We start from the raw sequence: 15,420 nt of genomic DNA, 5'->3' as shown, positions 1-15,420 counted from the left end.
ACAATGACGGGGTGCACTATCTCCCACTGCTGGAGGCAAGAACCTGCGTCTGGAAACTGAAGTAAAACCGCGGCAAAATGGCGACATTTTGCCATCCGCACGTGTGACAGTGGCCTTCTACCCACACATGTGAGCGAAGCGGCGAACGTCAATGCCTTTCAATGCCCATGTATTACCGCGGATCATTCGCGCAAACGCGCAATCCACAATTCAAACACATTCGCGTGAGGCCGGTCTCAGGGGCTGGGTTGCCTTTTAACCCATCAATACCCCGCAATCATGTCCTGGGCAGACCAGTGGGCGCTGCCCTGCAGCTGGCAGGTGATAAGCACCGTCAGTATTGACTGGCTTCTAATTAGTCACGTGCCGCGATCGGCGATAGCTCCAATCCTGGCAGTTGCCGCTGGCTATGGAGCAGACTCGGCTGCTGAGCCCACACTCTTCACAACTGCATGACGCATATTTACGGGATGTGGTAGGGAAGGGGTTAAAAGAGTTGTTTAGAGTAAAAAAAAAAAACATGTCCGCCCTCTTCCCGAAACAGCGCCCCACTTGTCTATAGGTTGTGCCTGGTATTGCAGCTCAGGTCTATTGCGGTAAATAAGGCTACCCTGCAGTACCAGACACAACCCACGCACAGGAGTGGCGCTGCTTCTGGAAGCAAGCAGCTATGCTATTCTAAGCCTGGCTAACTCCTTGGCTAGATGTGTGTGCTGTGAGCTGCTCCACCATGGAGCTCAACTTTGTGCCAGTCAATACATTCCTATGGAAGGAAAAGTTGGAGGGTACAGAACTGTCTTCTAAGAGGTTCTGCAGCAGCTGACCCGCCTTCACAATGTCACACAACTCTCTCCATACACGCAGGTGATTGTATGAGGACGTTACTGTACTTACCGGCCTCCATCCTGCCCTGTCACCCGGGGACCGGCGCTGCCTCGTCCACAACAACAGTAGGCGCAATGCTCTCTGGGAAATGTAGTCTATTGCTAGAAATAGCCTGCCTTTGTGTTCAGGGAAGAAAGACTACAATTCCCATAGTTCAACGCGTTAGTTTTGAAGCCGTGTTTTGACGTCAGAGATTTGGGAGCCGGTGATTGGCTGACGGCTGCTGGCGGCTTCTTTCCCTTTGTCAGCATGGAGGAGGTGAGGGTGTCGGACGTGGAGGTGTGTAACCTGGCGTACAGGGGGCAGCTGGACGAGCTGAAGAGCAGACTGCTGGCTGACAAGTCTCTGGCCACCAGGACTGACCAGGTAAGGCTGCACCTGCCAATGATGAGTTCCTCCAGGTGTTGTGCAACTACTGTACCTGCAGGCGCCGAACAGTTACAAAGTAAGAGTAGCGGAAAATCCACATGGAAAACTGCATCAAAATCCGCATTAAAATCCGCGTTACAATCCACACCAGCGGTGCAGATTTTGGCGCAGAAATAAAGCGGATCTTGCAATGCAAATTACGTCGCATGTAAACGTGCGCTAAAGCCTTATTACCCTCCAATATGACCACAGTGACAACTTGATCACATGATCAGCCGATCACATGATAACTCTGGCTACAGCCAGAGATCGCAGCATTCCGATACAGGACGCTGTTCACACTGCAGTTTTCCACCATGGATTCTGATATGGAATTTCCGCTGATCTGCCTCTCGTTCCTTCCAATAGGAATGTGCGCTAAAGTCTGCCTTAGGCCAGCGTCACGCGAGCGTAAGCGTGTTTGTGTGTTTTACTGTACTTTTTCATGTGAATGGAGCACATATGCCATTAACATTTCGCATAGGCTGCAGGTACCCGCTCCGTCGCTAATTGACGGCGCAGAAAAAAAAACACTTTACTGTGCATGGCCGCCTGGTAGCCTCTACGGTCATCGGCAGTACAGCTAAGGGACAGGGTACGCAGAGTCACCATTCGGGCTCACAGCTGGAATCTGCTGCTGGCCTCCTGCAATACCGAATGCGCATCACTCGTGTGAGTCTGGCCTAACCGAAGACCCGCTTCACACAAGTGCAAGCGCTGCGTTTTTGCAGAATGAACGGTGTTCTTTGCGCACGCAGCAGCGTATTTTACTGTACTTTTTGCCCCTGTAAGGCATGTTCAGTAGTGCAGCGAGGAAACGCGCCAATTAAAATAGTAACACGGTATGTAAAGCTAAAAATTCCCCCCCCCCCCCCCCACCCCCAATGTTGATCCAGAGGAAGGAAAAAAAAATGAGGTAGAAGCCAATTTTCCCCATTTAATGCAAAAAAAAAAAAAAAAAAAATTCCTACCCAACTCCTGAAATGGCGAATTAGTTCCAGATGTATTCTTTTTCCAGAATGACGCAGTTTCACGCATCTCCTTGCATTTGCGCGCACCCTGTGACTTCTATGAGGACCTTTGGCGCGCAGGAAAATAGAGCATGTTCTATTATTTTTGGGCAAATTCAATGTTTGCAAAAAAATACGGAAGTGCGAATGAATCCGTTGAAATGAACGAGTCCTATTCTCTGCGTATCGCGTGCAGATACACCCGCGTGACGCCGGCCTCAATGAGCAAAGGGTCATCCTGGACCTATGAAACAATATTGCACTGGAAGCAGAAAGTAAGTCCTGTTCCCACAGATGCGGCAGCGGTCCCCGCATAGTAACACAGTCATCACTGACTGCATGTGCAGTGCACCGCAGCCAGAGGGCAGTGTTCATTGCCGTGATTGGGGCGGACAGGGCGATGGCTTTACAGCTTGAAAAACAGTAAATTGTTAAAAGTTTCTAATGCTGAACAGAATAGTTAACATAAGTAACGTCATGTTTTGCCTTCTCCCCGGATCTAGGATGAGCGCGCCCCTTTGCACTGGGCATGCTCTGCAGGGCAGACGGAGGTTGCTGACTATTTGATCCGACTAGGCGTACCTGTGGATGACAAGGATGATGTAAGTTGGTGTTTGTCTTTATATTGGGATGCAGTGATTTATGATGTTTTTACCTTGTGCCAAACTCTCAGCCTGATGTAACGAGCGCTAATCGACTCGCAGGTTGATTGGCGCTCTTTTTCATTGTGTTTCTTACACAATCTGCTTATGGGGCCGCTAATACCATCGTTCGTCCCCGTAGACCAGCCAATCAGCCGGGAGAGCAAGTGTTTGCTTGTTCGCTATTGGTGCCTTTACACGGTCCGGTTGTCAGAAGGACAAGTGTTCTGAGGGACACTTCGCCCGATAATCAGCCCGTATTAAAGGACCTTGAGGGAAAGCTTTTCCCTGCAGAGTCCATGGAGCTGATGTTCTGGGGACGCCGTGTCGTGCAGTTCTAGAATGTAGAAGGTTTGGAAATGGTTATCTGGTATTTGAAGAAGAAGGAAAAAAAAAGTTGCTCACCTCCTTCAGTTCCCCTCTAATCCAGCACAAATTCGCCACCGTTCCTCTACGTGTTTTGGTTTACAAGCTGGTAGCGATCGAGCAAGAGACCTCAGCCACCACTGCTATACTATACATTACCTTCATAACCGGGAGCTGATTGTCGGGGGACCGGTCTTTGAAGAGGTGAGTAGTGTTGTTTTTCTTATTTTATAGCATTTACAGCTTTTTGAAGAACTGGACAACTGCTTTAGCAAGAGGTCTGTCATGGTCAGGATCAGCTGCACGACAAACTCCCAAACTCATCTGACCACCGTCTAGCAAGCTTAGATTGCATAAGTTGATGTAAGCGCTTGAGGAACTCTATAATGAACCAGTATAATGGAGAAAGTCTAGTTTTCACCTCCTACAGGGGGTGGACACAAATATGGAAAAGCCGTACAAAATGCATGGGGTTTTAATTATTAGCACTGAGCTGTCCTTTTGACACCAGCTTGCCTGAGAGCTTTCCAGACAAATTTGTGTTTACTTCACCTCTTGCCCTGCTCTGGCTCAAACCCCTAACCGATGAAACCTTGTTGCTTGGGCCGATATTCACTTCTGCCCGGCAGCATCTATATTCTATTACCTCCACTTAAAATCGGTCTCCATAGGTCTTATTGGAATAAGATTTATAATCCCATGTAATTCAAGGCATGCATTCCGAACGGTGTTTCCATATTTTTGTCCACCCCCTATATCTCACATGCGAACTTCTGTAAAGTAAATGTACAAACTCCAAGCATGTTCATGGAAGAAATTGCAATCCGTGTTATAAGTCGTGACCCAAGTGTGTGCTTGCTCTCTCCCAGGCAGGGTGGACGCCTCTTCACATCGCTGCTTCTGCAGGGCGTACTGATATAGTTAGAGCCCTGATCGGGAAAGGCGCACAAGTAAATGCGTCCAATCAGAACGGCTGCACACCTCTGCACTACGCCGCCTCCAAGAACAAGCACGAGGTATTGTTATCTATTAGTATATTGTCCTGCTTCATCTATCACTCCAGCAGTACGGGAGACCCTCCAGCTGTGGTTCCTGGAAGCCCAACGTACTGTTCTTCTGTGCTTGGCATGGCTTATCCACCATCTCTTGTCTGTCTTTATAGATTGCGGTTTTGCTCCTTGAAAATGGCGCTTCACCCGACGCAAAGGACAAGCTGGAGTCCACACCGCTGCATCGTGCTGCTTCCAAAGGCAACCTGAAAATCCTAGAGGTCCTCCTAAAACACAAAGCCTCGACTAACATCCAAGACACCGAGGGGAACACCGCTCTGTAAGTAGTTTTACAACAACAGGACCGGTAGGAACAGTTAAATCGTAATATACTTCTGTTTCGCTTTCTTTAGTCACCGCATGGTGAAGGGGTCTACAGCTTCCTACTAAACTTTGGAGTAGATTTATGGTGTAAAGAGATTTTAAAAAATGGAGTTTTTAGGCTTCATACTTAACCCCTTAAGGACCAGGCTGTTTCGTACCTTAAGGACCAGACACGTTTTAGGGATTTTACCCATGTGGCGGTTTTACTGCTCTATTTATTTTTCCTTTAGCTACCAAAATTATTTTTGCTGCGTTTATTTTCCATGACATATAGGACAATTTTTTTATATCTTTTTCACTGACTTTTTTTTCCGTTTTTTTTTTTAGTTTTATTGGGGGTAAAAAGCTAAAAAAAATCGTTTTTTACCATTTATAATTTTTTTTTTAATTATTTTTGTATTTACACTAAAATAAAGTATGGGAAAGGGTCCCTCTATTTGTTTCGGACATTTTTGATATATAGTATGTATGGTTCTGGTTTACAGGGTGCATACGGCGACGGTTTTTGTTGGCGTCTGCTTTGTGTTATTCTCTTTCTTATGTATATATTGTTGTTTTATTGGGTTATTTTGTTTTACTTATGTATGTAATTATGTTTTTTACTATCTGTGTCCCCCATGACGTCATATAAGACCTCTGGGGGACATTCACATATTTTTTTTTTCTTTATTTGACACTTTCCCACTGTAGCTGGGGCGTCCATAGGAGCCCTAGTTACAGGGGAAAGCAACCCCTCTAGTGACATTAGTCACCTGCAGAGCTGCCAGGGTCTAGTCTGACCCTCCAGCTCTGCAGTAGCAGGGAATCGCAGGAGGTCACATGACCCCCCGAGGCTCCCGTAGTGAAAGAACTTCTTACTTTCACTTTCCCCATACAGTGATCATTGAGCACTGTATATCGGGGAAGCAGAAGGCAGAAAGGGTTAAAAACCCCTCCTGCCTTCTGCTCCGGGTTATCAGCTGTCACTAACAGCTGATAACCCGTTCCTGCCTCTGAGTGATTGCAGAGTCAGGAGACTTAGAGCACTGCCGTAATTTTACTATGGGCGGTTCTCTAAGCCCAGGACCAGCCACCGTAAATTTACAGTGGCTGGTCCGAAACGGGTTAAAGAGGTCTTCTGGCCAAATACTATTGACCTTCCGTCAGGATAGGTAATCAGTAGCTGATCGCTGGGGATCCGCCAATCGCCCGGCTCACTTTCAGTGCAGAAGGACTGGACATCGTCATTGGGATCGGAGGCGGCATAGAGGGCTTCACTCCCATTGAAATGGGAACTGAAGATTCTTATTACACTTTCGGCTCCAACAGCCGGGTCGGACGCAGAAGTGTAATAGGAGGTAGCGCTCCCATTCGTTTCAAGGGAGTGTAGCCCTCTATAATGCTTCCGTCTCCAACCCCGATGGCAACCTCTGGCTCCGCTGCGCTGACAATCTGCTGATTACTAGAGATCCCGAGCAGCAAATCTCTGGTGATAAACTATTGATCTCCTATTCTGAGGATAGGTCATCGATTGTATCTGCCTGGAAAACCCCTTTAAGCCCCTGATCTGCTTTGTAATTCAGACTTCAGAACTCGTATAGCAAAATCTAAATAGAAAAGTGTCAGCAAGGAAAGCCAGGTCCAACTGAGGTTACTTTTTTGCCTACCGCAAATTCGTGAACAGGGTGCCCTGCGGAGAGATTCACATACAGTGCGCCAGTAATAAAATCTGTAGGCTTTCAATGACTGGAAAGGCTCTTGTCCACATTCAGGAAGCCTGTCCGGATCCTGTCCAGCTGGTATAGGTGCGCTATGTCCTAAAGGTTTACCCCCTTGAATACCTACAATGTCGTAGGTCACACGGGGGAGGGTTTGGGGAGGAACTGCGTAGGAGTGGAGCCTATTCCATATCTGGTACCTATCAGCCATCCGCAATCTTCGGTACCTTCCACTGCAGCATCTATGACACAATTATAGGTGCTAATGGGTGCACATGACAGCTTGGGGTCTTGTGAAATCCCCCTGGGCTGCCATGTGTTTCAGCCTATAAAAGGGAACCTGTCGCTATCCTCTCACCCCCCCCAAACTGACTTCACTGCAAATCAGCAGACAAGAGTCAACTAATTGAGAAAGTGACAACATGTGCGCTGGAGAAGTAACAGCATGACAACCCCCAAAAAGGCGATGGTTTTGGAGGTGCGGGTCACAGATAATTACTCATCCTTTTTTCTTCCTGATTCTCCTCTAGTTTTGCCTTTTGCTAGTGTCCTTCTCACTACCGGTAGCCTGCGGCAATACTTGTAGCCCAATCGGCTTATACAGGTAATTCCGTTCCTCTACGATGGCGCATCCAATCATGCCTTCATAAGAAGGTTTGCTGTGTCTCCCAACATAGTCGTAAGAGCATGGAGCAGATACCAGGGCACGGGCTATTACACGACTAGAGCTGCACAGGATCATAGAAGGGCATAAACCCACCATCAGGGCTGCTATCTGCTACAAGGAGGGGCATTGCCAGAGCCCTGCAGAATGACCCTCAGCAGGATACTGGTCTGCATGTTTCCTCCATGGGGGCGGCATAAAGTTCTGATGTCCTGTAGTGTGACCTGTGCTCACATGGCATTTGCCAGAGAACACCTGAACTGGCAGGTGTCCCCTTCTCTTCATGGATTAACCCTTTCCAATCCACTCTCTGACATCTGAAGACATTCTGATTGAAGGCTGTACAGCTCCGATGTCAAAAGACATCTGGCAGGGTATTCTTACTGTAGATTACTGTCCGCTCTGTTGTTTGGGGGGGTCTCTCCGGCATTTCCCATACTGCAGTACTGGCTCTAGCCAGCAGATGGCACCATTGTATAATGGCAGAAATAGAAAGCTCCCTAGAAAAGCCTGAATCCAAAATTGGATTGCAAAGGGTTAAAAAGGTATTCCGGGCACGGACTAACTTTTTAAAAACTAATGTACCTAATCACAATAAGCCATATTGTAATAGGGTCACTGTACCCGGTCCAGCTACTTTATTCATTTTGTCATGTCATGTGACCGTCCTCCTGAAAAATATCTGAACTTCCTCTGACATCTTGTCCACATTTGCTGTTTCCTCTTCTGTTCATAACCTTGAACATCCTGTGAGCAGTGCATGCTGGGAGGACAGAAGGGGAAGCACTGCCTTGTATTGCTCATGTGCAGTTCAGAGGTCCTGTGTCGGCTTCCGTGGTCTTTCTCTGAGTGAGCAGGAGGTTGGTGCTGGTAAGTTGCAGGACCTCAAACTGTGGGCGGAGCTACAGAGCTGGCTGGTGAACAAGCTCTATGCATGCTGGGAGTTGTAGGCAACAGTCTGTTGCTGCGTTCACTGCAGAAGTAATGCATGTAAATACAGCGGCAGATCAGGAGCTTACACGGGAGGAGGAATAGGGTCCAGAGCAGCAGATAAAAGGTGCAGGTTGACGCTTATCTGTACCTCCGAGATTTCAGCATTTTCAGAATTTCCATTTTGTGCCTGGAAAACCCCTTTAAGAGAACCCTTAAATCACACATCTTATCTTGATGAAGGAAAGCTTCAACCTGAAAACCTTTACTAATACACTTTTTGTGTGATTTAAGTGTTCCCTTAATTTTTTTGAGCCGTGCATAACAAGCCATAGAAAACTATCAGAACTACGCGGCTTCACACGGGCTATAATATGTAACTGAGTGCCATGATGCCAGGAGTTCAGGAACGTAACACTGCAACCTCTCATTGGCTGCAGTGGTCACCTGATTTCATGTGACATCATCTGTCAATCACAGACAGATGATTGACAGCAATCACTGGGGCTGCAGCGCTGGATCCCGGCGGCCGCAGAGGGGTCAGTATATTCGCTTTATTATTTTAACACGGGGTCCTATTGACGTTCGGTTGTCCAGTAACCAGACAACCACTTTTAATAATTGCATTTGTATTCCAATTCTCTGTAAATCTATCGATCGGTAGGCGAGCGATCTCCTTCCTTGTGGATTGGGTCAGATATTGTAAGTTAAAGCAGTATGATGTAGTCGCATCTAAAACAATAACCGTTTCAAACTTGCCAATCAAACCCGTAACCAATCCTGGTGTCTCTCTTTCAGTCATCTTGCCTGCGATGAGGAGCGAACTGAAGAAGCCAAGTTCTTGGTAGAACACGGAGCAAGTATTTATATAGAAAACAAAGATGAGAAGACGCCACTACAAGTATCACGAGGCGGCCTGGGGGCATTGCTGAGAAGAATAGTGGAGGGCTAGTTGGTCAGCCATAACCTTATATGTTCATTGTCAAGTTGGTCTGTTTGAACGTTCCTGAGTAAGGCTGGATTCACACGAGCGTAAGCATATCTGCGAGCGTTTCTGCGGATTGGGTGTACGAAAAAAAAGGCACATACCGATCCTCTCACGCATTAAAAGGACCAATTGTTACCTGATTTCAAAAAGTTCTCTTTCCCCATGCAGATGCGCAGTAAAAATAGAGCATGCTCCGTATCTCTGTGCGCCCGAATTGCGCACATCAAATACGCTCATGTGAACGAACCCATTGAAATCGGTGGGTTCTATTTTCTGCGTACTACACGCGCAAATATGCTCGTGTGAACCCGGCCCAATATATTTCCTACCCTGCGGTTTAACCATTTTAGACTATTGTTACAGAAGCTTTCGTTGGCGCTGCACACCAATGGTGAGTTCTGTGCTTCTTGTAGATCCTGAGAAGCTCCTAATGGATGTAATATTGTATACACTGGTGTTCAGCCATGAATAAATGCAGAACGCAACGGCCATTTTGATATAGTCTCTGTTTGCACATGTAATAAGTGGGCGGTTGAGCTCGGGATAGAAACCTTCTTGTTGCACACAGTGAGATAAGTAAAGCGTAGGTACGCCTTTGGTAAAGCGTAGGTGAGTGTGCCATATGTCGTTATCAGTAACCAGATGGAATACATTGATCTGACTTGCTCCCTTCATGAGTAATCCAGGGTAGCTGCCAGGAAATCAAACTCTTAATGACTTTTTCGGCAACACCGCTAACAGAAGTGTTGTTTAACCCCTCCCTATTTAAAAAATCATAACCCCCTTTATTTATCCATCGACGTCGCTGTTTGAGGGTTGTTTTTTGCGGGACGAGATGTATTTTTCAATGGTGCTATTTAATGTAGCATATAATGTACTGCAAAACTTTTTAAAAAATTCTAAATGGAGAGAAATGGGGGGAAAAAAAGAAATTCCGCCACCTTTCGGCTCGTCTTCTTTCTACGGCGCACAAACTGCAACAAAAAAATGACCTAACTTTATTCTATGGGTCTGTACGATTACTACGATACCAAACTTATGTAGTTTTTTGTTTTTTTTTGCTGTACTACTTGTATTTTTTTTCAGTTATTTAATTTTTTAAGATTATTTTCTGCCGCCATAGCTTTTTTATTTTTCTGTCGACATAGTTGTGCGAGGGATCATTTTTTTTCTGGGACGTCCTGTAGTTTGCATTGGTACCATTTTTGGAATGCATTTTTTTTTTTTCATCGCTTTTTTCTTAAAGACAGAGTGACCAGAAAAGCGCATTTCTGGTGTTCTTTATTTTTTTTTCTTCTGACGTTGTTCATCGTGCGGAGTAAATGTGTTACTTTGATACATTGGACTTTTATGGACAAAGCGATACCAAATATGTATTTTTGTCTTTATTATTTAGATTCTTTTATTATAACTATGTCAAAAGGGTTGGGGTTTTTTTGGAACTTTTTATTACTTTGTTCAATAGTAAAACTTTATTGTTCTTATTTTTTTAGTCCCCAGAGGGGACAACAACTTGCAATGCTTTCATTGCTCCTGTAGTATGATGTAATGTCATAGCATTACACCATACTGCGATCGGGCAGATAATCTATCAAGCCACCCCACGGGCATGGCTTGATAGGCATTCTGCCACGACAGCCCTGGGGCCTTTCAGAAAGACCCCCGGCTGCCATGACACCCTCACAGCTCCCCGCATCATTTGGGGGATGTAAATGCCCCTGCCAGACTGGTCACTAATCTTCAGTAACACAAATGTCAGTGTTCATATTTGATGGCTGTTAAAATAGTGTCAAATATGAATGAGTCTGCGCAGCTGAAAGGATCCTTACTTCCTCACAAATTTAGGACCATGATCAACATGCAGGGATGCTTGACGTTACAAGGGCTAAATAATTTTCAACATACAGTGGTCTTTCCTGGACCGTTGTAGCTTGAAACCGGATTCAATATACAACGTTAGACAGTCTGAATCTGCGGCATGTGCGCTTTACTTGAAAAACCAGCCAATAAGTCCTTCACTGATAGAAACCTTGTATTACTGAAGTGCTAGCACTGATTGACTATCTACTAGCGCCTCTCTACAGTACAAAGCAGTACTACATCTTGGATGCTCCTCTAGGAAATAAGTAAATAAGGAAGATGGAACAATACCTCTGCAGCGCCACCTATTGGAAGCCATCATACTTGCAAATCAATGTCAGACTCTTTATAACAATGACTGGCAATTCAAAACCAAAGGCCAGAAATCCATTCACAGACAGCTGTTTCGGGTTTTTTCCCCTCATCAGTGTGCAGCAGGTTTCTGGCTTGGCTATGGAAAAGGCCTATTGCATGGCCTTATAAGTCTCCTCACTCGCCTCCTAGGTGTCTCCACACACCTTCTAGGTGCTCTCATTAAGAAGAGCTGATACTTTTCCTGACTCACATCGATAGGTCTCTCACCAGCCAAGCCAGAAACCTACTGCACATTGATGAGGGGCCAAAACCCCCGAAACAGCTGTCTGTGTATGACTTTCTTATGGCTTTGTTATTAATGCCCAATCATTGTTATAAAGACTTCTATAAAAATGCTGACATTGATTTGCAGGAGAGATGATACCCATGCTGACACAAGACATCAAGTTACACCCAACAACCTGACCAAGCTGTGTCAGGGCTCAACTAGTCCACAGCACAGACTCCAAGATGGTGATTCAGGGGACTGTCTCCAGGTCACAGCTCCACACAGGTACACAGATCATACACACACACACACACACCCATCCATTACAGGGCCATAGCTGTATGCTCACTTGGAGCCAACACCAATCTCACAGGTAAGTGCATATGACTCGTACTGGAATAAGTCTTGGGCTCACTGTCACTGCTGCACTTATCGCCCAATTATAGTATCAGACTTCAAATTTCAGAAACCCCTGTAATGCTGTGCACAGCGCCCACAAATAGAAGTGGTTAGGACATACCATGGCAGACAGTGCAAAATCAGCATGGCAGTGCTAAACTTTACAGCCCTAGTTATGGATACTAAGACTTTGGCAGTCTATAATGTAACAAATGGTAACCTAGTTCAGTTTACACTTGTTAGTAAGGCCTCATGTCCACGTGGAAAATCAGGCCCGCTACGGATTCTTCATGGAGAATCCGTAGCGGGTCCTTTCTGCCCCGCGGACATGAGGGCTGAAAATAAGAATTACTCACCTCTCCGCACGCTCCAGATCTTCCCTTCTTCGCGGCCTGATCTTCTCTCCGTCGCGGTCGGATCTTCTTTCTTCAGCCTGGCGGATGTGCACGGCACGCCGGCTGCGTGTCGCGCGCATGCGCTGGGCACATCCACTGGGCCGAAGAAAAAAGATCCGGCCGCGAAGAAGGGAAGACCCGTACCATTCAGAGCAGGTGAGTTAAATTCTGGTGCGGGTCTCCCGCGGATCCGGACGGCTTCCATAGGCTTCAATAGAAGCCTGCGGGAGACCTGCACCTAAATGGAGCATTTCCGGATCTTTTCCTGCACGCGGGACCCGCGCCTGCAGGGAAAAATGACATCCACAGGTATTTAACGACCTGCGGGTGTCTAATGCATCCCTATGGGACGCGGATCCGCATGCAGGAAAACTGCTCCGGATTTTAATTCATAATTTGCCTGTGGATATGAGGCCTTAGGGCAGGCGGTACATGTCGCAGCCTCAACCACTTTTCATAACAGGTACCACTGAAGTTTTGCCACCAGCCTATATAGCTGGCATGCCACTGGCTAAAGAGATGATTCTTCCCAGTATACATTGTAAGTGAACCCTTTTGAATAATCTTTATTTCTCCATTTATTACTAAGAAACCATGGTCTTATCATTATTGACGCCACAATTCTAGAAAAACACTAGTTCAATTAAATTATAACAGTTATCTCATTCATGTCTCTAATTGAGCCCATTGAGTAAACATCCACAGTTTAGGGAGAAAAAGTAAGGGAATCTCTGTATTAGGCCTCCTTCCCACGGGCAGATTTGTATTGCGAAATCCAGAGTGGGATTCCGCAGCAAATCCAGCCCATAGCATGCTATGGCAAAACGCGATTTCCTGTCCACGAGCAGAAATGGATTGTGATTTTGCGCTCTCAGGTGAGAAATCGCAGCGTGCTGCGATTTTGCGCCGGACACGCACGGCCGGCTTCCATTGAAGATAATGGAAGCTGTCCGTCCCGTGGCACTTCCGCAGTGAGCACTGCGGAAGTATCGCTGGATACGCGTTACTGCAAAGCGACACCGGCTGCCATGCCATGTGCGACGGAGTGCCGTCAGGCACATCCACAGCACTGTGCAGAAGCCGCTGGACAGGTACGCAGGGGTCACCGTCTGGGCACAGGGTCGAATTCCGCATGCGGGGTCTGACCCACCCGTGGGATGGAAGCCTTAGTGACATCTCCAAGAGATTAGATTGGAAGTGTAGGTTTCACAGGTGTTTTGTCCATTCAATAAATATATAGCCTGGTTATTGTTAAACTGCTTGTCTGTTGTTGTAGCATTGTGTTTGGCTATACTTGTATAACAAGTGAGGCCATATTTACACATTCTTATAGGATAGCAACTAAAATACCGGAAGAGCACATGTTGGACCCAAACTGTACCAGACAGATCCCATTAACTATAATGGGGTCTGCTGTGCTTCCAGCATGCTGCCCCAAATTTCCCTAAATAAAATAACATGTTGTGCAATTATGTTTGATATTTTATGCTGCTTCTGCGTCAGATACTTTAAATGGAGGCTCCAGCGCAATTGTGAATCTGGTCTTATTAGTAATCAATGCAGAAATCCAAGTAATTAAAAAAAAAAATCACTTAAGTTCTGTTGCATCTGAACTTTCCCAATAGATCTGGTAGCTAGTGGTGCGTCTACTGCTGGTTATTTTTGGAATATATTAAGATTTTGTTCCACAGATGACTAACAAAACTTTAACTTTTTTTATTTCTTACACAATCAGTACAACATACAGAGGCAAATACAGGGAGCAAGCAATCAGCTTAGGTGTATAATTCTAAGAAACAAAGATAAAAAAAAATTGGTGAAATTACAGAATGGTGATAAACTGGTGTATTACAAAAACATCATCTAGAACTTGTTCACACTTGTGTTTTCATAATCGGGAAATTATTACTATTCACAGAGATGTTGTGAACGCTCTCACTTCATGGACTTTGTTTTCTTCTAAATTTAATTTGCCATCATAAACCACCTTGTGTGAAAATCGGGGACATATAGCCACACTGTTATTTAGGAGTATAACTAATTATTAGAAAGTGCATTCAGAAAAATATTCAGTTGTATAGCACCTTTTTCTCACTGTAAAACATAAGTAGCCAATATTATCTTATACAGAAAATATGCAAATCATATGTAGCCATATGTCATTCCACCTTGCTAGAAAGAAAAAAACGAAGCAGCCCACGAGACCCAATATTAATATTGCATGTAACTCATAGCTTTCTTTTTTTACTCGACTTGACACAAGAGATCAAGTACCCTGTTCCCCCCGAAACTTTTCGAAGAGGCTTGAAATGTAAGCCCTACCCCAAAAATAAGGCCTAGCTGCATTACATTAAAAAAAGAATACGTTACCTAGCAGGTTTGGTCCAGGTCCCTCCTGCTTCTCTCCAGAGCTCCGTTGTGGTTCTTGCAGCCCTCGGATGCCCACAGAAGATCACTTTCTGGTTATGGGATTCATAAATCCCACCTCCATAAAGCGATGGCTCTGATTGGTTCATCAAGTGCTGCATGATTGGCTGAGCAGCGCTCAAAAACCAATCAGAGCCATGGTTTTCTGGAGGTGGGCTTTATTAATCCCATAACCAGGAAATAATTTTTTGTGGGCAGCCAAGGACTGCAAGACGTGCTTCGGAGAGCAGCAGCAGGTACCTGGACCAAGCCTGCTAGGTAAGTATCATAAAACCTAGTGCCTCTTTGGGGCAAAAATTTATATAAGACAGGGTCTTATTTTGGGGGAAACACGGTGGTAAATGCAAAGTATATTCTAAAGCAAAGTATTCAGCTCTCCATTGTACTACGCTTAATGTGCTTCGATACCTTTGCTAACAGCTACAAACTGAACTAAGTTTTGACTGTACTGCATATTCTTAGACACAAGGGGGCGCTTTACTACTTAAACAGCTTCTTAATCGGCTGTTTAAAAATGCCAGTTATATCTGCAATTTCTGGCCATCACTATGGCTCTTACATTGCCTATGAATACACAACCAGTAAACCTTTCCTACAAATCAAGATGAACATACTCAAGAAACAACATCGAAAGCCAAGAATATCAAATATAAAAACCTAGATAAAAAAATTTTGGTAGCAAGTAATATCTGTTCTCCCACAAAAGAGCATATTGTGATAGGTGGGTTTCCCCCTAATTGCTGGCCTATCTGCTTGGCTGTTTCAGTAACTCCAATAGGCTAGAATAAAGAGTG

At 45.4% G+C, this 15,420-nt stretch overlaps 2 protein-coding genes across 2 annotated transcripts in view; one reads left to right on the top strand and one right to left on the bottom strand.

Moving 5' to 3' along the window:
- ATG4A (autophagy related 4A cysteine peptidase) overlaps positions 1 to 969 on the bottom strand; it is a 41,782-nt gene extending 40,813 nt beyond the window's left edge. The window contains exon 1 of the mRNA XM_066581709.1: positions 895 to 969. Within this exon, the coding sequence (XP_066437806.1) occupies positions 895 to 904 (10 nt within the window). The 5' untranslated portion in view covers positions 905 to 969. The remainder of the gene's footprint in view (positions 1 to 894) is intronic.
- Positions 970 to 1,092: 123 nt separating this feature from the next.
- PSMD10 (proteasome 26S subunit, non-ATPase 10) lies at positions 1,093 to 9,453 on the top strand. The gene is made up of 5 exons (XM_066581710.1): positions 1,093 to 1,251; positions 2,807 to 2,905; positions 4,180 to 4,326; positions 4,473 to 4,639; positions 8,773 to 9,453. The coding sequence occupies exons 1-5, from the start codon at positions 1,135 to 1,137 to the stop codon at positions 8,924 to 8,926; spliced, it is 684 nt and encodes a 227-aa protein (XP_066437807.1). The 5' UTR covers positions 1,093 to 1,134; the 3' UTR covers positions 8,927 to 9,453.
- The last annotated feature ends 5,967 nt before the right edge of the window (positions 9,454 to 15,420 follow it).

This window comes from Eleutherodactylus coqui, chromosome 10, assembly GCF_035609145.1.
Source record: "Eleutherodactylus coqui strain aEleCoq1 chromosome 10, aEleCoq1.hap1, whole genome shotgun sequence".
Taxonomy (NCBI): Eukaryota; Metazoa; Chordata; class Amphibia; order Anura; family Eleutherodactylidae; genus Eleutherodactylus; species Eleutherodactylus coqui.
The sequence above is the reverse complement of the archived record's forward strand: the minus strand, read 5'-3'. Positions and strand labels throughout refer to the sequence as shown.